General features: G+C 46.9%; 2 protein-coding genes across 9 annotated transcripts in view; both read left to right on the top strand.

Annotated features, from left to right (window-relative positions):
• Positions 1–801: 801 nt before the first annotated feature.
• On the top strand, positions 802–6,714 carry C7H11orf52 (chromosome 7 C11orf52 homolog). Its single transcript, XM_006972344.4, has 4 exons — positions 802–1,024; positions 4,156–4,193; positions 5,118–5,182; positions 5,709–6,714. Exons 1-4 carry the CDS (start codon positions 951–953, stop codon positions 5,955–5,957), a joined length of 426 nt encoding a protein of 141 aa, XP_006972406.1. The 5' UTR covers positions 802–950; the 3' UTR covers positions 5,958–6,714.
• Positions 6,715–6,856: 142 nt separating this feature from the next.
• Dixdc1 (DIX domain containing 1) overlaps positions 6,857–27,580 on the top strand; it is an 89,609-nt gene continuing 68,885 nt past the window's right edge. The window contains exons 1-2 of one of the 8 annotated variants that reach the window (XM_076575343.1): positions 6,857–7,162; positions 8,800–8,891. In XM_076575343.1, coding sequence (XP_076431458.1) covers positions 8,835–8,891 — 57 coding nt within the window. In that variant the 5' untranslated portion in view covers positions 6,857–7,162; positions 8,800–8,834. Of the gene's footprint in view, positions 7,163–8,799; positions 8,892–18,982; positions 19,427–27,580 lie in introns of those variants that run through there. The other 7 variants (XM_015986958.3, XM_076575344.1, XM_015986964.3 and 4 more) reach the window with 7 other exon arrangements.

The raw sequence follows: 27,580 nt of genomic DNA, 5'->3' as shown, positions 1-27,580 counted from the left end.
CATATTTTCCTTTTGTTGTTGTTGTCGTTTACTTGAGACAGGGTCTCTCTATGAATTCCTAGCTGTCCTGGAACTTGCTCTGTGGACCAGGCTGACCTCAAACTCACACAGAGATCCCCATCCCTTTGCCTCCCAAATGCTGGGACTAAAGGCATGTACCACCATACTCAACCCAGTTTCTAAGGGAATTCACTCAGCTGCATCATAGCTGCTGGCCAGTGAGGAACAGGCCCAAATTTGGGTCATTGGAAGCAGAAGCTGCAAGCAGGGGTTGGTGGAGATTTTGTAGTCCTGAGCTGGGAAGAGGACAGTGAGTGCTCCATCCCAGCCACAGAACCATCTGGTTTATACCAGAAAGAGGATGAGGTAATACATTCGGTGTTTATGCCTCACTGTGCTGGAAATCTAGATAGTAAAGGGTTAGGAAATTTGCACACATTACTTCTAATAGTGAGAATGTGAGAGCATTCCATTTCCCTACATTTCAGGTTCCCAAAGCCTCTAGTGTTCAAACCCATATTGTGGACATATGAAACTAACTGGTACCAATTATCTTGACAGTAAAACTCAAACCTGAGTGTGGCAGGGCAGACATGAGGGAGAGAAGCCTTTGCTCCGTTATGAAGGATATATTTCAAAGGCAGTGAGACACAGTGAGAAACATTTCCTGTGGAAACTCTTTTGTATCTCAGGTTTCTTTTTAAAACGAGGTTTGCAGCTCACAGTTTGTGGCTTCATCAAAAGAAGTTTCAGATCCCAAAGGTGAGATAACTCGCACCTGGAGCCCGTGTGCCTTTCCACCCTCTGGCTGGGAACAATCACCTGGGAATGATTCCACCAGGTGGCTTCCAAGGTCCAACCTACTCGGTTGAAATCTGACCCTGACAGCGACTCCCTGAGAGCTGCTGCGGTTCGCTCAACAGGGAACCAGGAAATGCGCAACCTCTTTTATGTCCGAAAACCAGCTGGGCTCCCTGGGAGACGCATCCGCCATGGGAAACAGGCTGTGCTGTGGGGGAAGCTGGTGAGTAGGGCCGAGAGGTGGAGGGGACCGTCTCCGGTGGTGGATATGAAACCCTGAGAATCAGAGAGAGAGAGCCTGGAGAGACCGTGCCTTCCTCCACCCGCCACGTCCAGGGTGGAGCGCCAGAGCCGGACCTTAGGACGCCCTAGAAAACACAGCAGCAATCTGTAGAGTGTAGAGTTAGCTGGACCGATGAACCGGCCTTGTGTCTCTCTTCTCTCCTTTCCCTTTCCTGCTCGCTCTCCTTTTCTTTCTTCCCCAGACCATACTAATTGAAGCGTTTGAGTGCTCTTTATGGGCGGCCACTTATAATGCCAGTCAACTGTCCCAACACTTCCGTAAGTGGTCTTACAGTTGCTCCCGGTCCAGAAGCAGAGGCTCAGGGAGGTTAACCAATATGACTGTCACGTGCCTAGTGACTTAGCAGGTAAAACAAGATTCCACACGGGCTGCTGGACTTCAGAACCCATACTTTCCTCGCTAGGTAATCATAGAGGCGATCAGGGATTGAGCAACAGGATTTGGACAAGTGTGTGTTTGAGGTGGCAGAAGCGGGAAGGAGAGCGTCCATGGGAAATGTGAATGTAACCTTTATGCGATTTGCTGTGTGGCCTCGGGCAGTCCTGTGATTTCTCTGGGCCTCACTTTTGTAAAAATGCACAGTCCCTGCTGTGTCGCAGCATAGGTTTGTTTTGGAGAGCAAAAGCTAGTAAAAACAAAAACAGATAACGACGACAAAAAACACCTAATAATAGATTATTTGTGGTTTTATAAATTTCCCCCCAGGGTGTTCACTCCTACTACAAATTCCCAAATACGGCTTTGTCCTGTCATCTGCCTTCTGGCTGGATTGTTCCAGGTCTGGGACAAAGTTCAAAGATGACGTATTTCCAAATAAAGTGAGAGAAGAGTGAGGTACATTGGAAAGCACCTACAATTTGAAGACAGAAGCCTGGACTCAAGTCCTGTGCCTGCTAGTTCATTATCTATTTGGTTACTGAACAAACATTTACTGAGCACGTGCTGTGTACCAGGAAGTGACAGATGCAGAAGGTGGCAATAATAGGAAATTTGGATAAGCATAGTAGTGCACACCTTTGATCCCAGGGATTGAGAGGCAAGAGACAGGCAGTTCTAGGGTAGCCAAGGCTACATGATGAGCGCCTGTATCAAACAATCAATAGGTCTCTGCCTATACCTGCCTATATTTGTTTACATATTTTTTTTTATTTGTTTGACTTTTGAGACAAATTCTCTCTGTGTAGTCCTGGAACTCACTTTATAGATCAGGCTGGACTCCAACTCACAGAGATCTGCCTGCCTCTACCTCCCCAGAGCTGGGATTAAAGATGGGCACCACAATACCTGGCCCTTATTTACTTTTTTTGTTTGTTTGTTTATTTTTCGAGACAGGGTTTCTCTGTGTAGCCGTGGCTGTCCTAGAACTTGCTCTGTAGACCACGATGTAGATCTCAAATTCAGAGATCCACCTGCCTCTGCCTCCCAAGAGCTGGGATTAAAGGCCTGCGACACCACCACCCGGCTTAATTGCCATTTTTTATCTCTACCATTTATTTAGTCACTCATCAATATTGATGATGTAGGATGTTTCCTATTTTGAGATAATAATTCCACAATAAGTAGCCGTATCTACCTATATATGATTATGTATTGGGATTATGAGATTGCTATATCAGACAGTTTATGCAGTTATGTTTAAAGATCTTTATCCTTATTGACAATTGCATTCTGAAAGGATCGTTCCAGTTTTTATTCTTATGACTACTGTGGAAAATGGCCTGTTTAAATTCTTTAAGTCCAATCTCAAACTAATTCTGTCACCTATGACTATCAGGTTGTGTCCGGGTTCTATGCAACATCCAACTTGGGAAGAGGCTCTGTCCACTAAAATTGGATGGTTCTGGTCATGTATTCTGTGATTAATATTCTCTCTCTCCACTTAAATAGAAACAAGTAGGGAAAGAGGAGTGACAAGGGGCAAGGCATTGGTTCCTACCGTGTAGCTCTGACAAGGCAATCGTAACACAGAGCGAGAGCTGAAGCAGCCGAGGAAGTTGGAAGCCAGGCTGGCCTTCTGCCCAGCCACCTTTACTGTTTAGCTGAAGACCAACTCCCTGGCTCTAAGGAAGTTGCCTCAAAACTAAAAATCACTCCAAAACAGAGCGTGGAAAACATGTGTGGAAAAATCCTGGTTCCCCCACCCCCACAGGAATTCAGACAACATGATTTAGATATCTGCATGCCTCTCTCTTCCTTTAATTTCCAAGAGAAGGAAACTTCCTGAGGAGAGGCAAAATCAGACAGACAGGGCTCTGGTGAGATCTGGAAATATACTAGCAAGAAGCGGCTCCTAGAGTAAGTCTAAAACTATTCACCCTGTTTCCTCAGACAAGTGTTGTCTCCCGGGGCATCAATCACTGACGGTCACGTAGACATGCCGACATGCCGGCTCCATAGGGACCCCAGGAGCGAGGTTGCTGAGTCACTCCCCAAATTCGGTGTTCCCAGTTCTGTAGCTGGAGTGCTCCAAAGGGCATTAAAGGTTAAGCAAAGCATTTCTCACTTCTGTTAACTAAAAACAAGGACAGGGCAGCAAGAAGGGTAGCTACTTACTGGAATAGAGCTCTGTGGGGGGCCTTAACTAGATAGCCCTGGTGGTCACAGCTCCTATGACTCCCAGAACTCCCAGGTTGCCAAAGATCTCCCCACCCCCACCCCCCAAAAAATAGCACTGAAGATTCAGTCTCTGGATCCAGGAATATATTCCATAATTTGGCAGATTTCCCTTAGCCTCTACTGGGATTAGCTTGATAGACAATCCCAGAATAGCCTTCAAAACCAGCAACATCCCTGGCATGTAGTGCCCGGTTGCCTAAACCTGTATTTTGGGTTTGGTTATGTCAGTTTTACCACTCTACTTTCCAGAACCTTCCATCTGGGAGAGGTACTGTATCCTTTACAAGCACTTTCAGGCTGACCCTGGCACAGCGTGAATCTTTGGGGTGGTGGGAGAAAGTCCTCCAAGAATGTGAAGGAGAAGCCCACAGAGCAACTGAGGTGGAGAGAACATGCAGAACTCTTGCACATGGGTGATCTGTTTTTCTACACAGGAGCTGCCCATCAACTTTCCAGAAGAAAAACAAAACAGGTAATTGGGGGAGGGTATTGTGAGCAAGGGAAATCCGAGAAGACAGTAAAACCAACATCCTTGGAGAAGGCGTAGAAAGGAGACATGGCACTGGATAAGACAAAGGGAGGTGATATAACACAAAGAATCTTGAGTTTATTGGATCCAAGGCTAGCTCTTCACCTCTGGATCTTACCTTTCCCATTACTTCAGAGTGGCAGAGTTGGTTGCTCCGGCTTTCATTTACCCACAAAATACCACTGAGCACTTGTATTGTAGGGGAGCTGTTCTGTGGGTTCACAATGAGGAAGAGAAGCCCAAGGGAAGGTTCTGAGGTCTCAGCTCTGGAAGAGCTGAAAACCAACTCTGAGAGGCAGATTCATGTAAATACATAATTATAATGTCATCTGCTGGTGTACAGCAGAATACAGAGAAAACACCGATGCCATCGGAATAATGCAAAGATCACCAGTCAGTAGAAGAGGGTGCCAGCAGAGGCTGAGGAGTTAGCGCATGCAAACGCTTGGGGGGAAGTAAATGGTTTGATTGAAAGCGGCCCCATGGTGTAGCTGAGCACGTACCACATCTTTGTAGTAGCCTGTTAAGTCATGTGTCTTCCCAGGTCCACCGCTGTAGATTTCCCAAGAAAGAGGAAATAGCTTACTCATTCTTATCTCCCCAGAGGTTGGCCCAGAGCCTAGCACAGTGTGAGCTCTGGCTGGTGAGCAAAGAGGATGGATGGAAGACAGTAGAGCCAGGTAGAGAATGGGTCAGGTGGTGTATCCTGGGGAAGAGCCTGGGTGTGGGCTAGTAGAAGTGAAAGGGCAAATGAAGCCAGAGAGATTTGCTAGAAGCCCACTCCAATAGTCCAATAGACACTTGAGGGCAGTCTCAGTAGAGACGGGGAAGAGAGAATGAATTTAAGTTGGCTTTCTTCCCCCACAGGAGGCCAAGCCAGACCCACACTGAGCATATTGAAGCAGCAACAGCCCCGGCAGAATGGCACAAAGGTAATGACAGTCCTCTCTCAGGATCACTCAGAGGAGGGATCCCAGTGCTCAGCTTTTTCACCCCGAGGCAACTTCATCTCAACCATCTGTAGAAACTGCTGTGTCAGTCTGGGGAGATAGTTCAGCAGCACTTATGTGCAAGCCTGACTATCAGAGTTCGGATCTCCAGAACCCAAATAAAAGCCAGAGACAGTAGCGGAAGTTTCTATAATCCCAGCACATCCCTCCTGGGAATTGGGAAACAGACTGGAGAATCACTGGACACTCTCCAGCCAGCTAGCCTGGCTTATGCAGCACTACACAAGAAAGATCATGTCTCAAACAAGGTGGAATGCAGGGGCCACACACACACACACACACACACACACACACACACACACACACACACAGAGGAAGGGTGGAACTCATGTGTTACCTGGCCTCCCAAAGGAGCAAAGTAAAGGAATCTCGGTCTAACTGACCCTGCATGGGACGTGAGGGGCAAACCAAACCAAAAGCCTCTCTTAATTCTGGTAATTTCTGCCAGGTCTGTGAGACACCAGCACCCATGTACGAGCAAGTGTTACACCGGCCAGGATCTCAAAAGGCAAGTTCACACTCCACAACGGAGGAGAGCAACTTGCATTATGCGGACATTCATGTGCTCAGCCAAGTGCAGCCGTACTCTGGCAAGAAGGTGAAACACCCGCATTTAGAAACTGCTACAGAGTATGCCACCCTCCGCTTCCCCCAGGCCACACCTCGATATGACAGCAGAAATGGAACCCTGGTGTGAGCCCTTGGAAGGAAGTCCTGGCTTCCACGATTTTACAGTACTGTGGGGACAATGTACTGTTTTCGACAAGTTGGGATGTTGGCCATGTTGTAATCTTAAAGAACACCAGAACATCTGGAATTGTGGGTGCCCCCTACTCTCTCCACTATGAATCTTTTGGTTTGCCACAGTTATTGTGGAGTTGTGGTAAGGCTATGAGGGGGCTGAGTAATATTTAAGTGTGCAAACCAGTCATCCTCTAACCCCTAACATTACGTGGACTCTCAAACGCAGCAGGAACCCTTTATGCACGTTGGCTGTTTCTGGTAGGAATTATTTAATGATATTTGGGGTTTTTTTTGTTTTGTTCTTTTATTTGCCATATAGCTGAGGATGGCCTTGAAATCCTGATCTATCCCAGTCTCCCACTCCCAGTGCTGGGATTACAGACATGTAGCCACTATGCTCAGCTAATCATATCCCCTTTACACACTTTTACTCCAAAACCTCGGAGGACGCGTTCTGGAAAAGCTTTCGGAGCTTTTGCACACGGCCCCAGGACTGCTGTGGGAAATTAACCTAGTCGCTGGGTCAAGGGCTCCAGACCTTAGCACAGAGATGGGGACGGGGACTGACGGATTCTAAAGTCTTCTTCAACCACGGGCCGCAAGGACTTCAAATTGTGGACACTAACAGCCTGGAGAAACTCTCCTTGTAGGAGGACTGTTAGCTCTCTTCTGAGTAACCGTTAGGATCAATAAATAAATAGTATGAAGGACAGGCTGAGTGATTGTTCCTGGGGCTGGGTTTTGCAACATGTCCCAGCCCACAATATGGAAGGATCCAGCCAATGGAGATGCCTGCACATCCTACTCTCTAGTCAGCGGTTGGGATACGTACGGCATGGTGAACAGAGTGCAAGCTCCCATTGGCTGAAGGCGGGAAGTGGGCGGGACCATATGAGCGAGGAAACCGGCAGGGGTTGTGATGGGGGGGGGGGGCTAGAAGGCGGGTCCAGAATGGTAGGGGCGTGTTCTTGGCCGGCTGGAGGCGGGGCCTGCAAGGCAGGAGGCAGGCCAAGGCTTGCAGGGGCTGGCTCTCCTCCCGGCCAGGCAGGCCTGACCTATGCAAGCCTTCGTGTCGCCATGGCAGCAGGAACGCGCAGCTCCGAAGAAGCGCCTTCCAGCCTGGTAGATGCTGAACCAAACGGGCAGATAATTTAAGAGGTAGGTGCCGAAAAGTGGTGGGTAGCTGAGAAATATAATTATGACCTGTTGAGCATCCAGATTGGAAGTAGGGACATCCGGCGGGGACGAGGTGAGGGAGGGGTGAGGGTGGGGAGTGGAGGCAGAAGTTTTGGGGTCTGAGCTCTCTCTGCACCCTGTAGAATTTTAGTGTACAGTTCTGCTTCAGACTTTAGAGCTTGGAGATGAGTTGTAATTCACTTCCCTTCCTTAATCCATCATACCACTCTCCCCAAATACACCTGTTGGTTCGTTAAGAGGATGATTTCCTGAAAGTGGGCACTGACAAGGGAATTGCAGCGCGCCTGTGAACACACACACACACACACACACACACACACACACACACACACACACGTTGATAGTATCAGTCTTGTAGAGAATCTATGTGAATTTACAACGTTGTAGTTTTACATAAAATTCAGTCGTCTCGTCCTCATTATCACCACCATCGATACAGCAATTGCTAGGCTTGTTCGCTGACACAGACCCAGTTAGTACAAATGGGTTCAAAAGAGATGGGCTGGAAGACTGCCTTCGTTGCAGACTGTTGAAGCAGCTCCCTCGCTTATTGTTGTCGAGGGGTAAACAAAAAGCCCCTTCCAAGGGTTCTTAACTATGAGGGTAAAATAAAATACTGTAAGTAACACTATGTAAACATAAAATTCTGTAGACAAACTCTGCCTTAGAATGATAAATGCTGGCTGGAGAGATGGCTCAGAGGTTAAGAGCACAGGCTGCTATTCCAGAGATCAATTCCCAACAACCACAGGGTGGCTCACACCATCTAGAATGTGGAATCTGATGCTCTCTTCTGGCATAAAGTCAAACATGCAGAGAGAGCACTCATATACATTAAAAAATAATTATAAATGCTAAACCAGGTGTGGCATGTTCACCTGTGATCTCACCACTTGGAAAGTGGAGACAGGAGGATCAGGAGGAGTTCAAAGTCATTCTCTATAGAAAATTGGAGGCCAGCCTGGGTTACATGGATCCCTTTCTCAACCTCCCACCCTCCACCTCAATGTATATGCTGTCTGTGGTGGTTAAAAGTCCTGAGTATATAAAATAAGAAGTTCCTGAAGAATGGAAGGTGTGTCAGGAGCAGATCATCTGGTATTTCTTCTGCTTATCTGAATATATCCTATGGTTTTTTTTTTTTTTGACAAGTTTAGGAAAGACAGGGCGGGGGGGGGGGGCAGCCAAGAAAACATCCTTCTTATTTCTGTGAAATTGCTTTAAAATATCACTGAAGAACTAGAGAAATAGCCCAGTTGTCAAGAGTGGTTACCGCTCTTCCAGAGGACCTGACTTTAGTTCCCAACAGCCAACTCAGTAGCTCACAACCTCCAGTAATTCCAGCTCCAGGGGCTCCCTCCCCATCCCCACTTCTGGCCTCTGCGCCACCATCTCCATCCCCCCTATACACAACACATAGATAAGAGAAAATGCAGCTGAGATGGCCCTATTGTGATCACAATAACTTAGCTGCTCCTCAGGGTCCTAAGTCTTCTACTTCAAGATAAATCGGGGCCTGACTCCTCCTAGGTTAATTTAGCTTTTGAAGTTTTTCCTCCTCCTATGTGTTTTCACATATCATCCTTTCCCATTTCAAGGTGGCCCCGAGTCGGCTCTTCTAAGGACACTGAAGATGGGGACTCACATGGTTATGAGAGTCTGTAGCTCCACGATGCCTGGTGCGCCCTCTGTAAGTTCTGGTGTATTGTCAGGAGTGTGATGACCTCACATGAGCGTGGCGCTGCTCAGGAGTGTGGTGACCTCACATGAGTGTGGCGCTGCTCAGGAGTGTGATGACCTCACATGAGCGTGGCACTGCTCAGGAGTGTGATGACCTCACATGAGTGTGGCGCTGCTCAGGAGTGTGATGACCTCACATGAGCGTGGCGCTGCTCAGGAGTGTGGTGACCTCACATGAGCATGGCGCTGCTCAGGAGTGTGGTGACCTCACATGAGCGTGGCGCTGCTCAGGAGTGTGATGACCTCACATGAGCGTGGCGCTGCTCAGGAGTGTGATGACCTCACATGAGCGTGGTGCTGCTCAGGAGTGTGATGACCTCACATGAGCGTGGCGCTGCTCAGGAGTGTGGTGACCTCACACGAGCGTGGCGCTGCTCAGGAGTGTGATGACCTCACATGAGCGTGGCGCTGCTCAGGAGTGTGATGACCTCACACGAGCGTGGCGCTGCTCAGGAGTGCGGTGACTCCTTCTTTGTTCCTCCTCCTTCTAGAAATTCCAGCTCACTTGGGCATCAGTTCCTTATTTTCTTTCCTGGAATTAATAAAAACCAGGCTGAGATTGGAAAACTCTAGCTGTTAGTCAGTATATATGCATTGTTTAAAGTTTGTTCAAAAATAATGTTAATTACAGAACATTTGAGAAACATTGCAAATTATGATTTAAAACATTTAAAAATAACCCATAAGTCTCCCGTCCAAAAGCAAACTGTGAATATTCTAGGCTATATTCTTCCAGTCTTTTCATCTCTGCAAATGTTTTCCGTGAGATCCTATTATACACGAGCTTTGATGTTGTTAACTTTGTCCAATGTTTATTTATCTTTCATTTTATGATTTTATTATTTTACTCTGTGCGTATGGGTGTTTTGCCTCCATGTACGTCTGTGCACCACATGCCTGGTGCTGACAGAGGCCAGAGGAGGGTGTTCAATCCCTTGAAACTGGAGTTGCAGACAATTGAGAGCTGGCATGTAGGTGCTGGGAATCCATCCTGGGTCCTCTGGAAGAGCAGCCTGTGCTCTGAACAGCTGAGTCATCTCTTCAGCCCCTGCAGAGTGACTTTTTGAGGCAGAGTTTTGCTAGGTATCCTCGTCTGGCATTAGGACCATTGTGTAGCTCAGGCTGGCCTCAAACATGAGGGACTCCTCCTCCTGCCTCAACCTGTGGAGATCTGAAATTCCAAGTATGCACTACCGTGCCTCCATCCGCTATAATCGTCTTGACCATTTATCGGCTCCTTTTTGTTGGACTTCTAAATCTCTCCACCACTCACATTGAAAATAAGCAGCTTGGGGGCCAGAGAGATGGCTCTGTGGTGAAGAGCCCTGACTACTTTTGAAGAGGACTTAGATTTGATTCCCAGCACCCACATGACAGCTCACAGCTGTCTGTTACTCCAGTTCCAGGGGATCTTCTGACCTCCATGGTGCTCAAGAATGCATGAAGTGAACAGACACATGCAGGAAAACATTCACATGTTTAAAAAAGAAAATAAGCAACTTCAGATTACTTGAAAAGATAGGAACTTTTTTTTCACCCATGGGTTGGTATTTTATTTTTGTTCCTTTAAACCATACTTTATTATGTATAACAAAATACAATTTATACATTAAATAACATTATAATAGAATGACTTGGTATAATTCTAGTCAAAGACTTTATTTTTTTCTTATATGTGTGTGATTGTGCATGTGAGTGGGGGTTGGAAATTGAATGGAATCTGATCCCTTGTAATGGCAGCACCCTTAACCTTTGACCATCTCTCCAGCCCAGATACAGTTTTGTTTTGGGGGCTTTTTGGTGGTTGGTTGGTTGGTTTTTTGAGACAGGGTTTCCCTCTGCAACCACCCTGGCTGTCCTGGGACTAGCTCTGTAGACAAGGCTGGTCTCAAACTCGCAGAGATCTGCCTGCCTCTACTCCCCAAGTGCTGGGATTAAAGGTGTGCGCCGCCGCCGCCGCCGCCGCCGCCGCCGCCGCCGCTGCCACCACCACCACCAGGCCAAGATAAAGCTTTAAACAGAAGAAAAAAGAGAGAGTTTTCAGGGTACAGAACCCTTCCCCACAGGAAAAAAATTTTAAAAATCATTTTTTTTCTAAGTGGATCAAAACAGTGTGTTCAGGGACTAGTCATGTCTGGTTCCTGCTGCACCAATGGTCAATGGAGTTGAAAAGAGAGTCCAATTTTCACAGCCACGCTCTTGGAGGAAGAACACATGTTGGATTATTTTTCAATGCAAAAATTGTTCTTGTTGCTTCAGTACAAAGCAAGCTGGTTCCATATAACCAGATATGAACATTTATTTTATTTTATTGTTTTTTTTTTTTTTTTTTTTCCGAGACAGGGTTTCTCTGTGTACTTTTGGTGCCTGTTCTGGATCTCACTCTGTAGCCCAGGCTGGCCTCAAACTCACAGAGATCCACCTGGCTCTGCCTCCCGAGTGCTGGGATTAAAGGCGTGCACCACCACCATTGGGCAATATGAACATTTTATAGAATAAGTAACCTATAAAGGAAGAATTGGGATTTCAGATTTTGCGTACATCCCTCAGAGGGCAGCTGAATGTCAGAAATCTGGATCCTGAGATGTGAAGACCCTGGGTCCTAATGAAAGACTGGTTTTTGCTAGTGTAATTAGTAACAGTGAGGCCAGTAGTGATTGACAGGAGGGAAGGAGCACTTCAGGTCTTGTCCTAGTAGAGAGACCCAAAGGTCACTTCCAAAATATCCACCAGATGTCGCTGTCTTGATCCGATTTTCAACCACGGGCTATTTGGCAGACAATTTGACATGTGATTTTAAAAAAAAAAAAATGTGTAGAATACATTTGCATATCTGCCTTGGCACAGTGTGTATTAAGCACTGCCATCTGGTGGTTACTTTGGCAACATTCTACCATGGTCTGTCACCACTCTGCCTTGTTTTTCCTTCTGCCCATCTCTGGCTGTCACACACCCTGTGCATTCTGTCCCCTCCTCTAGACTCACCTAATGCTGAGTTCAGTTTTTCTATTCTCTCCTCCAGCCTTGGTTCTTGACTCGGTAAATGATGTGTATACATAAGTGGATCTTTCAGTTCTTCAGTTTTTTTTTTTTTTTTTTTTTTGCTAAAAGAATAGTGCCTGGCATATAAACATATAATAATAGGGACCCAACATATATTAAATGAAAGAATACATGGGTAAAGGAAAAGAAAATACAAGAGGATACCACAGGTTATATTTGGCTGGTGAGTATCGTAAGAGACAAAGATCCAGAGCCTTACATGAACTGTAAGGGCTAACTGATGGCGTACTGAAGTACTAGACCTTTGGATTTATTTATCTGTTTTTTGTTTGTTTGTTTTTCCAGTGCTAAGGATTGAGTTTAGGGTCTCACACAAGCCAAGAAAACACTTTAGCACTCAGCTGTATCTGCAGGCCTTGTAAAACATGGTTTGTTTTTGAAGCATGGTCTTATTAAATTGCCAAAATAACCTTGAACTCTCTCTGGAGCCCACCTAGACCTTGAATGTGTGAACCTCCTACCTCAGCTTCCTGAAGAGCTGGGATTATATAGGTCAGTGCTATTAGGCTTGGCTTAGACCTTTTTTTTTTAAGGCATGGTCTTATATGGTCCAGGCTGACCTTGAACTCACCGTATAGCCAAAGATCACATTAAACTCTGGCTCCTCCTGCAGCCAGCCACCTCCCAGTGCTGGGATTACAGGCATGTGACACCATACTTGGTTTGGTTTTTGAATCTTTTTTTTAGGTTTATTTTATTTTATGCATATCAGTATCTTTTCATCTGTATGTTTGCATGCCACATGAGTCCATGGTGTCCATGGAAGTCAGAAAGGATGTCAGATCCCCTGGAGCTGGAGTTATGGAGGGTTTGTGAGTCGCCATGTGGGTTCCGGGAATCAAATCCATGCCTTCTTCAAGATTAATAAGTGCTTTAAACCACTGGGCATCTACTCAGTCCCACCTATCTTTTCATTAAAAAAAAAAAAAAAAAGGATTAGTGAATTCAGCCAGTTTGGTATTTAACATCTACAATGTACCAGACAATAAACATTCTTAGTTCTGGGATAAACCAGTAACAAAACATACAAAATTCCATGGTGAGCTTCCCTTATGAGCAGGGAAAAGCTAATGACAAGTGAACAATAAGTGGGATGTGGTGGTACAAGCCTACAACTGCTGCACCTGGGAGGCTGAGGCAGGAGGATAGCCAATTTGAGGTTATCCTTAAAGGGGGGAAAAAAAGAGGGTTGGGGAGATGGGCTCCGTAAAGTCTCTTCAGAAAGCACAAGGAGCTAAATCTGATCCCAGAACTCCTGTAAAGAAGCCAGTGTAGTGGTGCCCACTTTTAGTCACAGTCCTGAGGAGGCGGAGACAGGCAGACTCCAGGAGCTGGCTGGTGCGCCCCAAGTACCAGTGAAAGACCTTGTCTCATAAATAAGGTAGATGTCACCTGACCTCTGGCCTCTACTTGCATGAATACACATGTACACAAGTGCCTACATGCACACATATGTACCCACCCACTCCCCACACAGAAAAAAAAAAACAAAAAACAAGTAAACTCAGAATATCCAAGGTGATGATGAAGGCTATTGGGAAAAATAAAAATAAAACAGCCAGAGGCACATAAGAGTGCGAGTATGAGGGAGTATTGTCATTTAAAATAGAATAGTGAGTGAAGGACCAAGGTCTAAAAGAACATTAGGGCAGGGATCTGAAGGAGAAGCAGGAATGAGCCATGGGTATCTGGAGATGAGGAAAACAGATTAAAATCAAGAGTGGTTAGAAGAGGGCCTCAGTTAGCATGCATAAAACCCTGGCTAATTCTCAACATTTAAAAGAATAAAAGGAAGAGAAAGAAAACAAAACAAAACTCCCAAACAAAAGTGTGGCCGGAGAAGTTTCCTGGAGAAAGCAGAGCCTGAAGGGGGCATGCTGGCCATGTGGACAGCAGGGGAGGAGGGGGAGGGTGTGGAGCACCTGAAGCAGGGAGGCAGTGGAAAAGCTCAGACGTGAAAATGAGCTGAGAAATCTAGGAGCCTTCCAGCCTGGATAGAGGTGATCCCAGGGGAGGCCTTCAGAGCCGGACACAAAGAATGTCTATTTGCCGTGGTACAGAAAGGGAGTGTGTAAAGACAATGGGCACCGGGTAGCAAGATTTTGAATCTATTGTCTGAGAATGATTATGATGAATATAGACTGGCAAGTGGAAGAATCTAGAGACAAAAGAGCAGTTTAGGCATGTGGTATACAGTGAGAGAGTGCTAACGCAGCATGCACAAGGCCCTGGCTTCAACCCCCAGCACTGTAATACATACATACATATGTACGTACATACATACATACACAGTTTAGAAGCCAGGACATGTTTGCCATCTTGGCCGCTGGATACGGGTCTTTCTGTGTGTGTATGGCTGCTGTCTCTGAATGCAAACATAAAAGAAGTGAGCATGTGGCCCTTAAAGAACCCAACTGAGCCGGGCGGTGGTGGCGCATGCCTTTAATCCTAGCACTCAGAAGGCAGAGACAGACGGATCTCTGTGAGTTCGAGGCCAGCCTGGTCTACTGAGCAAGATCCAGGAAAGACGCAAAGCTACATAGAGAAACCCTGTCTCGGAGGGAAAAAGAAAGGAACCCAACTGATAGGAGAAAACAAAAGGGAGACTAGGGAATTATTTCAAAGGGTCATTGATTATTTCATTGATAGTTTTAATTAATGGTTTATTTAAACTGCCTTTCTGCTTCTTTGTATCATGAATGACAGCCTGTAGTGGATGTGTTAAGTTTTTCATAGGTGTGAATCTCATGCATTTTAGTTTTACTCAGAGAGGAGTCACAGGCAGTGTTTTCACCAAATGACAGCTTTGTTTAAGGCTGAAAGTCTTAATTATGGAAACATGTTATTATATTTATTAATAGATGGCTTGAACATATTTGCTAATGTTTCTTTCACTGGTTCATTCATTCGTCTAAGAACATTAGTTTAGTACTGTCTATGTTGCGAGCATCATATAGATGTACTGAGCTGTGGCTCCATGCCAGGGCGCTTGCCTGGCATGTGTAGCCAGAGGCTCAATTCCTAGTGCTCTATAAAGCTTCAGGACCCAGACTTTGGCTTCACCACTCAATATTTAGGTCAGGAGCAAACTCTTTTCCAATCTCCCTTCATATGTAAATAGCAAACTGTTCATTGTAATTGTGACCATCAAATGTATAGCTATTAATGCTTCAGCTAGGACTTCGATCATAGCAACACTAAATCAATTTTGCTATTCCACTAAATAGCTGAGTGGCTTTTAGTTTGGAGAGGAAGTACCTGCCATTGTCGTTGGGATAATGCAGGGCCGAGGAGGTCAAACAGAAGCAGATTCCAGCGGACGCAGGAATCTGTGGAGAGCAGTTTGCTGTAGTCCTTGCCTTCTCCTGGGCCTGCAGCGGTGGGAGGGGTCGCAGCACCCAGAGCGCTTTGCGATTTTCCCATCTACAGGCATCACACTGTATTGATTATTGCTCCCGTCACTCCTCCTAATCCACTTCCACCTAACCCACTTCCTGTCCCAGCTCTTCTGTTGATATCACAACAGCCTGGGGTAGGGAAACCGGAATAGAATATATTCATGTTCCTTAGAGCTAAACACAGTTCTTTACCAGGCATGATAAACACATCTTCTGAGCAATTTGAGGTTGTATGGCCCAACAGGAATTTTGTGCTTTTTCCAATCGTGAGAGACGTGCCATATGTGATCTAATCTAGTTTGAGGAGACATCTCAATTGTCTGGAGGACAGTGGAACAGAATATTTTGAAATTGTGTCATCTATATTTAAATGAATTAAAATTAAATATCATCAAAATTCTAGTTGCCTAATTGCCTTAGCTATATTTCCAGCATTCAATAGCCACATGTGGCTAGTAGCTGCTATTTTGAACCACACATACAATATAGAATATTTCCATCTTTGAAAGTTCTAATAGACACTACTTCTCTAGGTTTTTGGGAATTGTACGAGTTTTTGCCATATGCCTTAAAATAAGTCACCATGATTCTATCTTGGTTTCTACAGCATGCCATGAAGGACTATTGCACAGGGCACAAGCCCAGACCTCAGAGGTCTTGGTTTAGATCTCAGTCCCTGTATTGATTTTTTGAGAGACTGTAAGCACCTCACCTGGTGTGGGTTCTTTCTTACGTGAAATTAATAGTTGGGCCAATAAAATCATTATTTTGGAGATTTAAAATCTAGTATGGGGACTGGAGAGAGGGCGCAGCGGTTAAGAACGCTCACTGTTCTTCCAGAGTACCTGAGTTTGGTTCCCAGCACCCATGTTGGGTCGCTCACAACATCCTCTAGTTATAGCTCCAGGGCACTCACCACCCTCTTCTGGTGTCTGGTCTCCACAGAGACCTTCACACACATGGCATATTCTCACACAGACACACAGATACACATTAAAAAAAAATTCAGTTATAGCTAGGTGTGGTAGCACGTCATCCCAGCGTTGGGAGGCAGAAACAGTAGAATTAGGAATTCAAGGACATCTTTGACTAATTAGGAAGTAGGAGACCAGCCAGGGGTACCTGAAGCCCTGCCTCAAAAGACTAAAATGATAAATCAGTGGCTTACAAAGTCTTCCCTCCAAAGCATTGAGCTCACAGGTATTGCTCTCATCAAAGCCTGTTGTTTTTGTTTTTGTTTTTGTTTTTGTTTTTGAGAAACAGTGATCTCTTGGCACAGATGACCATCTGCAGGCCTTTGTCTGATGCCCGACTGACTCATCAACTAAATGTTTTGGTTTGCATCATTAGATGTGTAGATGTGCTGCATGCAGTTCTATGCAACTGGAAGTTCCATGCTTCTGTTTATAAAGGACTCCACTGCCATAAGCATAGGTTCGTGAGTCTCCTGGTAGTACTCTGCCGTGAAGTGAAGGGATCACCATTCCTTGTCTTGGCAGTGACACTCCCAGCTAAATGGTGAAGGAGAGAGAGTTCTTGGCTGCTCAGAGTCAGCTTTGCCCCAGCTTCAGCCAGAGTGGAACCCACCGGATTTAACCGGCAGAGCAACTGGTTCAATGCAGGTTTGAGGCTCTGCTTGCTGTGCTCAGAGGCACACAATGTTTCCAGGAGACTTTGTCCGTAACCCGGCCCCCCCCACCCCCCGCAGCTTTACATGTCCAGTCAGGCTGCTCCAGTAAGGCTCCTCCTTTCCTCTAGTGACCGGAGGAGGAGGAGGTTATTTATTAGGTTAACTAAGACTCAGTCGGCTCACAGTGGCTTTTCTTCCTGAAGTCCTAATGGGGTTTGAGAGGGGCATCCAGGATGGCTAGAAAGTGGTTTGTAATTCCTTGGTTATTGAGTTTCGTGTCCCTGACCAGCTATGTCCTTGGACAAGGCTCTGACTTCTCTGGGTCTTAACACTCTGTAAATTCTCCCCTTCTGTAAAGAATCACAAGATGGAGTGTAATGTGGACACTCTTTTGACTTCCTTCCTCCCTCCCTTCCTCCCTCCCTCCCTCCCTCTCTCTCTTTTCAAAGATCAGTTTACTCTGAACATGCAAATGACTAGTGTTCTTAAAAATAAACAATCAAAGTGGTGACCTCAGCCAGGTCACAGAAGGGAGAAGTCCTGTTATACTTAAGGAAGCTTTTACCTGTCAATGTACCAGGGCATTTTTGGTGCTTTGTTTAAATTAAAAGCACTTATAAAAACTCATTAAAATATGATTTGTTTGTTTTGTTTTGTTTGTTTTTCGAGACAGGGTTTCTCTGTGTAGTTTTGGTGCCTGTCCTGGATCTCGCTCTGTAGACCAGGCTGGCCTTGAACTCACAGAGATCCACCTGCCTCTGCCTGCCAAGTGCTGGGATTAAAGGCGTGCACCACCACCGCCCGGTTGCGCTTTTTTTTTTTTTTTTTTGAGAAAAGAATCTCACTATGTATCTGTGGCTGGCCAGAAACTTGCTATGTAGACCAGGCTGGCCTTGGACTCAAAAGAGATCTACCTGCCTCTGCCTCTAGAGTGCCAGATCTGACTTGTTTATATATATATATATATATATTTGCTATTGAAAGGACTGCATGTAGCTTAGGCTGACCAGAAAGTGGCTATGTAGCCAAGGATGACTCCTGAGCCTCCTGCTTTCAGCTCCCAGTAAAAGAATCACAGGTGTACACCACCATGCTGGCTCTTAGCAGCTATTTTATCTTTAAAATGAATTAACTAGTATGTGGGAGAGCATGATATGTGTATATGGGTGCCTGTACCAGAGAGGAGTTCTCCATTTCCACCTTGAACATGGTTCCTGGATTGAACTCAGGTGTCAAGCTTCTGTAAGAGCCTCTCTGCCCTGAGCCATGTTGTCCACCTTCCCCCTTACAGCAGTTATTCTGAAGAGAGAAGAGACGTGTGTGGTAAAGCCTTGGTCACCCTTGAATTCTCTCTCTCTCTCTCTCTCTGGTTTTTTGAGACAGGGCTTCTCTGTGTAGCTTTGCGCCTTTCCTGGAACTCGCTTTGGAGCCCAGGCTGGCCTCGAACTCACAGAGATCCGCCTAGCTCTGCCTCCTGAGTGCTGGGATTAAAGGCGTGCGCCACCACCGCCCGGCATAAATTATCTTTGATGTTTCTGTTGTGATGCTATGATCTGTTTAGCACTGTCCACTTACTTACACCCTAATATTTAAAGACCCCACCCCACCCCACAGCTTCTCTCCTCTGACTCCTTTTTGTTTTGTTTCTTGTCCTTCTACTTCCTCTTCTCTGGCTGCCTCACTCTCCAGCCCCTCGTGGAAAAAGGTTGCTGTTAGTCTGAAGAATGGGGTGGGGGAATCCTGTGACTCACTCCTTTTCCCACCCACCTTGTGGTGAGGTGCTTGCAGCCTTAAGAGAGCAGTGAATACGTGTGTGTGTGTGTGTGTGTGTGTGTGTGTGTGTGTGTGTGTGTGTGTGTTCACGTGCGTGCGCGGGAACGCCCGCCTCCAAACCTGCAGTGTAGTGATTGTAAGCATATGCTCACGCTGGCAAGCCCACTTGTGTCAGCTCGGGTGTGTGTGTGTGTGTGTGTGCACGCGTGTGTGAATGCTCGCTGCGCGCGCGCACCGGTCCGGAGCGTGTGCGCGCGCCCTCGGCTTCCCCCGCACTCACGGGCAGCCCGGGGCTGGCCGCCGGCGCCTCTTGCCTCTCCGTGCCTGCGGTGCGCGCCCTGCTGTTTCTATAGGAACCAGCACGGCGCCGGGCCCCTCCGGCTGCGGCCCCGCGCGCGAGCATGCCCAGTGCAAGCCGCTAGTTTGGCTCGGGTCTAGGTTTCCAGTAAGTGGCATGCGGGACTCGGGAGCGATCCCAGGGAGCTGAGCCGATCGCCTTTGTGTGCAGAGAGAGGAGGAGGTGGTGGCGGACCCCACCCGGGGAGCCCCACGGCAGGAACAATGCTAGCCTGCCTGACCCGCGGGAACTTACTGGACGTCCTGCAGGAGGGCTTCAATGAGGTAACTGCCCTGCTCCTCCCACCCCCAGCTCCCCGTCACCCCGCGCCTCCCGCCTAATCTCCGGAAGGGGATGGGGAGGGGGCATCCTCCCCATCTGGGGGAGCCCAGAGCACATCCTACGTTAGGGTCGAAGAGCCTGGGTGGCAGAACCAAGGTGGTGGGTGCGGTGCAGACAGATGCACGAACCTGAGGACATCGGAAGGGCGGTGGGCCTCTCTCTAAGCTGGACGACTACCTTCCTGAGCGCGGAGGACAGTAAGGACCACGCACTCAGGAGGCATCTCCTTGCAGGGAAGGTGGTCCCCACGCCTCTCAGGGATTCTCCAGGGACATCCTTGAGGGAAACCCTGAACAGGAGGCAGCGGAGCTCTTTTCTATTTCAGGAGCTAACCGGATGAGTCACGGGAGGGGTGTGGTGGTGTGGCATTGGAAGAAAGTTTGAGAGGGCAGGAGACTGCCGGTGGTCCACACGAGGGGCCCTTTCCAGTGTGATTTTCCTGAGTCCTGCAAGTTAGGTCCTCCACCACCGAGGACAAGGTTGACCGAGAGGAGCAACCTGGGTCACAGGCCCAGTTTTAGGAGCCAACAGGGGCTCCCTCCTATGAGAACTACTGTGGGGAGCCTCAATCTGACAGGAAAAGGTGGACTAGGGTTGACTCAGGCTTGTTTTCTCCTCTCAGAATTCTGCTACCTCTTCCATTTGCTTCTTTTGTGGCCCAGGCGGTTCTGGGGTCTTGTTTGAGACCTTTGCCATTCGCCCCTCCCTGTTCCTCACCCATCCTTTTGGTTGCCTTAGCCTGGCAGCCACGAAGGCACAGGCTGTTGGGCATGGCTTCGTGCCCACTTTCCCCTCTGTCCACCTCTCCCTTCTCCATGGATTTCTTAAATTTAAGATTTCTCCTGGTTGGGGGAGTGGGCTTGGGCATGCTCTTCGAGTGACCTACCACTGCCCTGCTCTTCCACCCTTTAAGATAGCCCTTGTGTGTTTAAAATCAGTTTTTAGTCAGGTAGCATAGGAAAACACACCCCGGCCCCCCCAGTGGTGACTGAACCTAGGGCCTTGTATATGCTTGGGGCTGTACCACTGAGCTACACCCCAACCCCATTTTCTTCTTAAATATTAACATTGCAGGCAAGATGGGAGAGCCTTTTGTGCCATGCTCAGCCCCCCCTTCCCTTCCCAACCTTTCCCCCCAGAGGCAACCAACCATTCTCACGAATTTCCATGTCGGATTTTTTTTTTTCCCCTCCCGCTGCACGACAGGCTGCCTCCTTGATCCCTGTTTCTAATTAAGAAGCCCCACATTCTGACCTGCCTTGGAGCCTCCCCCAGCTCTGGCCCCTGTGCCCCAGCCTTGTTCCTGACACACACAGAGAAAAACGGAAATGTTCTGCCAGTGTGGCCAACTGTGCTGGAATTTTCCTTTGGCTGAGGGGTGTCGCCACCTTCGTTAAAGGGCAGAGCTTGTATTCTGCCTGCCCATCGGGCCTCCTCGTCTTCACATCACTCCTGAATGAACACATGTAAGGGAATCGGTAACAAAGAGCTACAGACCCAGAGGTGAAACACAGGCAGTCAGGAAGCACACCTCTTTAAGTCCCTCCAGTAGCCACATTCATCCTGTTCTCTCTCTGCACCCCTGGGCCTTCTCTGGTCCTTAGCTGTGTAAATCCGACTCATTCATTGTGGCACAAGCCCCTTGGTCCTCTCACGGCCCTCCCCCTCTTCTGTTTTAACCCGGCTCTCTGGTGTCAGGACCCACCTTCTGATTAGAAGGCAGCTGGCACCGAGCCAAGTCCTAGTCTTTGCTTTCGGCCGGTTTTTCATTTCTAAATCTTTATCGAAAGACCCATGTGAAAACGGAGTGGCCTGGCCATCATTTCCATGCCTCTGTACACGTATATTACCTAACATCCAGTTCTTCCAGAACAAGGGGAAAGGGGCGTGGAAAATACTCTTTTTCCTATGGTGGTAATGGAATATTCCTAAAAACAACAGCCAGACAACCTTGCAATTAATTCTTCTGTTTAGAGCAATTCAGTAATGTGTCTTTGCCCACTGTGGTGTTTGAATTGTCCACCCACCCCATAAATGGCTCTCTCTGCAGACCCATGTACTCCTTAGTAGTAGAATCCTTAGTAGATCTGAACTCTGAAAACCAAAATAGCACTTTGATTTTATACCTCTAAGTAATATAAATACCAATGTTACATTTGAATGATTCCCTAGTTAACATAAATTTTCCCATACATAATACATTTTCTTCATCCCACCCTGCCATACACTTGCACATAATCATGCTGCTGAACAACAGTCTGAGGGAAGTAATTGGTACGGTTGGTGGGGGCCTTGTTTGATCTAGTCCAGGCTCCAGGTTGCTTAATAGGCCCGGTAATATTCAGTCTCTTTTGCTAGAATCATATGATAAGACTGTAACTGGAGACTTAAAAGACGGTGTCAGAATACGCTTAATTCCTCTGAGAAATTCTTTCTACTGAGGCTAAGAATGCCACACATGCATTCAACTACCTCTTGGGAATAATCTAAGTATATCTGAAGCTATCCTTCTTCACCCAGATGGTTTATTATAGGTCTGTGTGGTTAGGGCTGCAACCTCATTCTCCATGGCAGAGAAAACTCCCACAGGAGACAGGGCTATGGCCTTAATTGGTTAATTATAAAGAGATCCAGCAGCAGAGAGAAACCCTGCCCTTTGAATCAAGGCTTCCCTCTATGTATTGTTGGTCTCTCCTCAATCCATATGTCACTAAATAGAACTGCGTGTGACAGAATCTTTTCAATCACATTGCCCACCTAGAGTCCTGGCCTCAGCACGCCTGGCAAAGAAGTCACAGAATTGATTCATGTCAGAGATGCTACAGCAATCTCTTGTGTTGACATGGTTAATTTTGACTGTGAATTATCCATAGATTTTGGCTACTGTCATTGGTACCCACCTTGGTTATGTGGGTTTTCTGTAATTCTCTACTTCCCTATTCTGCTTTTGTTTCAAAGCTGTTTGTGTGTGTGTGTGTGTGTGTGTGTGTGTGTGTGTGTGTGTGTGTGTATGGTGTGGTGTGTAATGTGGTGTGTAGTGTGTGTGTGCATGAGATGTGTGTGTGGTGTGTGTGTGTGGTACGTGTGTGTGTGTGTGTGTATGGTGTGGTGTGTAATGTGGTGTGTAGTGTGTGTGTGCATGAGATGTGTGTGTGGTGTGTGTGTGGTACGTGTGTGTGGTGTGTTTGTGTGTGAGATGTGTGTGTGTGTGGTATGTGTGTGTGTGAGATGTGTGTGTGTGTAGTGTATGTGTGTGTGTGAGATGTGTATGTGTGTGTGAGATGTGGTGTTAATGTGTATGTGGTATGTGTATGTATGTGTGTGTGAGAGAGATGTGGTGTGTGTTTGAGATGTGGTGTGTGTGTGTGTGTGTGTGTGTGTGTGAGATGTGTGTGTGTGTTATGATGTGTGTGTGTGATATGTGTATGTATGTGTGTGGTATGGTGTGTGTGCAGCCTCGAAATTGATGTCAAGTGTCTTCTTCAGTTGTTCCCCCCTTACTTTTTAAAAAATAATTTGTTTATATATATATTTTATGTACATTGGTGTTTTGCCTGCATGAATGTCTGTGAAGGTGTCAGGTTCCCTGGAACAGGAGTTATAGACAGTTGTGAGATGACATGTGGGAGCTGGGAATTGAACCCGGGTCCTTTGGAAGAGCAGCCAGTGCTCTTAAAAGCTGAGCCATCTCTCCATCCTCTCTCCCCTCACTTTTTGAGACAGGGTCTCTCACGGAACCTGGAGCTCACTGATTCCACTAGCCCGCCTGGCCAGCGAGCTCTGGAGATCCGCCTGTCTCTGCCTGCCCAGTGCTAGGATTGCAGCTGGGTGCTGCTGTGCCTGGCATTTTACGTAGGTGCTGGGCACTGGGTCTTCCTGCTACATAGCAAACACTTCACTGCCTGACCCATCTCCTGGGCCTGTTGTTTCTGACACGGGCTCTCATGTAACCCAGGCTGGCCCTGAACTCCATATGTAGCAAAGGATGACACTGAATTCCCGATCATCCTGTCTCCATTTCCGCAGTCCCTCAACACCTAGTTCAAGCTACTTGGTATTGGTTGTTAAATTAACAGTGTCTTTGGCAATATGAATTTCTGCCAGTGTTTTTCCTGGGATAAACCTCCTTTTTAAAAACTTTGGTGTTTGTGTTGGGAGACTTTAATAGACCTACGATTATGGTATGGTTTGACCAATAACATTTGTTTATTCATTCATTGGATGAGGGGAGTACATAGAGCTATTGAAAATTGTATAGGGAGAGACAAAAATCTACTGGGAGAGCTCCAGCAGGACGCTTAATATGTCATAAACACCACAAAAGAGTAATGTTTATGGGAGATTATAGAAACACTTTCTAACTAATAAAGCCATGAAAGGAAGCAAATATTTATCCACGTTTGTGTTCACTGAGGCCAGATTCCCCTCCCCTTTCCCACTGCCTAGCTGGTATACGTGTGTAGGCTATCACTCACCAAACGCTCACTGAATTACTGTGTTTACCAGGCACTCTGCCAGGCTCTCGAAATAGAAGCCGAATAACAGAGTCTGCTCCCTAATGGAGTTCACAGGCCAATGAAGATAAAGAAAGCCTCATGCTTGGGAACTTTGTGGTGATACAGACATCCTGCTTGTGGAAAAGAGTGAACTTCTGCCTAGCTTTGATGTGAACGGCTGGGAGGTTGGAAGTTAAGGGAATGACTTATGAAAACATTGGTCAGCTGGAAGCCGGTTGTCTGACCACGTGGACCGGCAGATTTTTTTCCCCTACCCATTTTTCTCCAAGTAGGAAAGGAACATATTAAAAAGCCACCTCGGGGTTGGGGATTTAGCTCAGTGGTAGAGTGCTTGCCTACCAAGCGCAAGGCCCTGGGTTCGGTCATCAGCTCTGGAAGGAAAAAAAAAGCCACCTCAAGGTTCATAGGCTTGGCTGGGGGAAGTAGCACATCGCCGGGGTCCCAGCTACTCAGCAGGTTGAGGCAGGAGGGTTGCTTGGTCCACATGTTGCATTTTTATTTAGTCACCATGGGCAACATAATGAGTCCTTGTCTGGGAAAAAAAGGCTGGGAGGACGAGGGCGGTGAGATGGTGAGTAGGCATTGGCCACCAAGCCTGTGACCTGAGTTCAGTATCCAGAACCTCCATGGTGGAAGAGAAGAACTGAGTCCTGCAAGTCATTCTCTACACACACACACACACACACACACACACACACACACACACACATGCGCGCGCGCCATGCCAGGCATGCACCCCCCCACCCCCCCAGTCATATATAGATAAATATATAAATAAATGTTTTGTTTTTAAAGGGAAGGGTAGGGGCAGGGAATTTATCTGCTCGACATTCCCTGAGAACAGAGTGTGAGCCTCTGTCTGGCCTCGTCCTGTGAAGGAGATGGATACTGAGGAAGGAAGGAGAGCTGCTGCAGCATCCTCTTTTAGTGCCTCGTGCTTTCCATGAAGTAGCATTGCAGCGTTGGGCCAAAAAGAGGCTCTCAGACGGTCCCGAAATGAATTCCTCAGTGCTTCGCTGTAGAAATTAAAGGCCCATTAACTATTTAATGTAACGAAGGACTCCGCCTCTCAGCCTGACTTTTTTCTATCTAGACTGACTTCCTCACTCCCCACCCAGCCTCCCTGGCTTTGTTCCCACTGGCGCCAATGCCAGCCCAGCAGATGCTCCCTGGCTGAAAGCTACCAGGCAGCCTTGCGTTCCCGGCGCTGAGTGATGGGCAGACCAGGCGTGTGCGGCCCTGATAGGGCACGGTTTGCCAGGTGCCACTCCCCCAGGCAGTTTAGAGAGTTTAAGTGTGCATAATACTTCATCTGCCTTGATGGGCTTTGTCTGGGCTGTGAGGACCAAAGGCTCAAACCCCTGCTTTTCTGAACGCATTTCTGTATTAGTTCCTAAGCTAACTGCCATTGAAGTGGTCATCATATAACCTTCATTGGCCACAATGGGTAAGGGGGTGAATCCTGTATCAGAAGCTCTGAGGGTAGGCCAGATGGTCTGCTTTTAAACTAAGAGACACCATAGACTATAGATTGATTGATGAGATTATAGATTGACTATAGATGCATTGATTTATTCTCATGCGTTTATCGAGCACTTACCTTGTAACGTGTATTCATGAAGGAACAGATTGTTTAGAGAGCTTAAAATTATTGGAAATTTTATAAGTTTATGAAATGGTATCATTCTGAAAAACCTTAGCTCTTCTTTTTCTATATGATCCTTTGGCCATAAAGCTGAACATTTGATATAAATGGCCCTGTCCATGTGAGGAAGAAGAAATTTTAATGATACTTTTATTTTGACCCAACTGACCACCAAGTACAATGAACAAAGAACACTGGAGTAAAGGACCCAAAGAACTAATAGAAAAGAGCCTGGTGTCGGGCAGTGGTGGTGCACACCTTTAATCCCAGCACTCGGGAGGCAGAAGCAGGCGGATCTCTGTGAGTTCGAGGCCAGCCTGGGCTACATAGTGAGTTCCAGGAAAGGTACAAAGCTACACAGAGAAACCCTGTCTCGAAAAACCAAAACCAAAAAAAAAAAAAAAAAGAAAAAAAAAAAGAAAGAAAAGGAGCCGGGCAGTGGTGGCGCACACCTTTAATCCCAGCACTTGGGAGGCAGAGGCTGGCTGATCTCTGAGTTTGAGGCCAGCCTGATCTACAGACTGAGTTCTAGAATAGCCAGAGCTGTATAGAGAAACCCTGTCCTGAAAACAAAACAAAACAAAAAGAATTAATAGAAAAGAAATACAATGTTGTGGGTTTTTTTTCCCCTGGTGGTAGAATTTAGCTCTGTCATAACTTCACCTGGGCTTTTGTGTCTGAGGAACTCCCTAAACCTGCCTTTTCACCTGCTGCTGCTGGAGAGGCTGCGTTCTAAACAGGAATCCTCTGGTCTCATTGTTAAAGTAATTTCCTTGGCCCGTTGGCCTCCTTCTGCACGGTCTCTGCACTTGCTGCTCTCCCGGTTGGCCAGCAGGGGGCCACAGAGCCAAACCACGTAGACGAGTTCCCTGGTGGAAATTACAACCTGCTTTTGCAGATCTAGCCAAACAAATCCTCTGCAGAAACAAGCTTTGATCTCCTTCGCTGAGGGGCGGGGAGCAGAGGCCAAGGCTATGAAGTTGTTTGGAGGGAAGGGCAGATCCTAAAGAAAAACAGAAGGCAAGTTACATCTGGCAGCAAGGAGGCTTTCAAGGCCAAGGGTCCCTGCCCAGATGAAGGGTGTGGATAGGACTGTCTACACTGAGAGTTTGTAGGTTGTACAAACTCAGATTGTAAGGTCCATGGAGTGGACTTGGAGGAAGCTGACGGAAACAGGCACCGGTGAGCCTTGTCAGATTGAAAGCCTGCTTAAACAGCTAGACTACTGCTGCTTCTGTTTCTCCTTCCTCTGAGGCCTGACTCAGCTGTCATAAAATCTCTGTCTTTCTAGAATTATCCATGACACTGACGTCTTTTAAAAATATTTATTTTTATGTGTATGAATGTTCTGTCTGCATATGTATATGCTGGTGTACTTATAAGTGCCTGGTGCTTGTGGAGACCAGAAATGGTATCAAATCCCCTGGAACTGGAGTTACAGCTGGTTGTAACTGGAGTTGCAGCTGGTTGTGAGCCGACACATAGGTGCTAGAAGCCAGGGTCCTCTGCAAGAGCAGCAAGTGCCCTTAAGCTGTGAGCCATCTCTCCAGCCCAGGACACTGACATCTTTATCGCTTCCCTAGAACAAGTTAAAGGTGAAACTCATGACAAAGTTAGCGTCTGTACTGTCATGGACAGCGTATATACCAACTGTCTGACTCCTTTTTCTTTGTGAAAATCTGGCTGCCCAAACCCAGCTTGAACAAGAAGAAATAGGAAGTGGAGTTTACTGACTCATGGAATCCTAGGAAAATCTGAAAAATTAAACCACAGAAAAGGCAGGGCCACGGCAGCAATTTAGACTTAGTAAAAAGCAAAAACTCAACTCTGGCAGCAAGGCTCCCCAGCTCTCTGCCCCCTTTTCCACGGTGTCTTTATTTCTTCGTTTACAGACAGCTTCTGACGAGTAAATGGGCAGCCTGGTTTATCACAAC

The sequence above is a fragment of the Peromyscus maniculatus genome, chromosome 7 (assembly GCF_049852395.1).
Source record: "Peromyscus maniculatus bairdii isolate BWxNUB_F1_BW_parent chromosome 7, HU_Pman_BW_mat_3.1, whole genome shotgun sequence".
Taxonomy (NCBI): domain Eukaryota; kingdom Metazoa; phylum Chordata; class Mammalia; order Rodentia; family Cricetidae; genus Peromyscus; species Peromyscus maniculatus.
The sequence above is the reverse complement of the archived record's forward strand: the minus strand, read 5'-3'. Positions and strand labels throughout refer to the sequence as shown.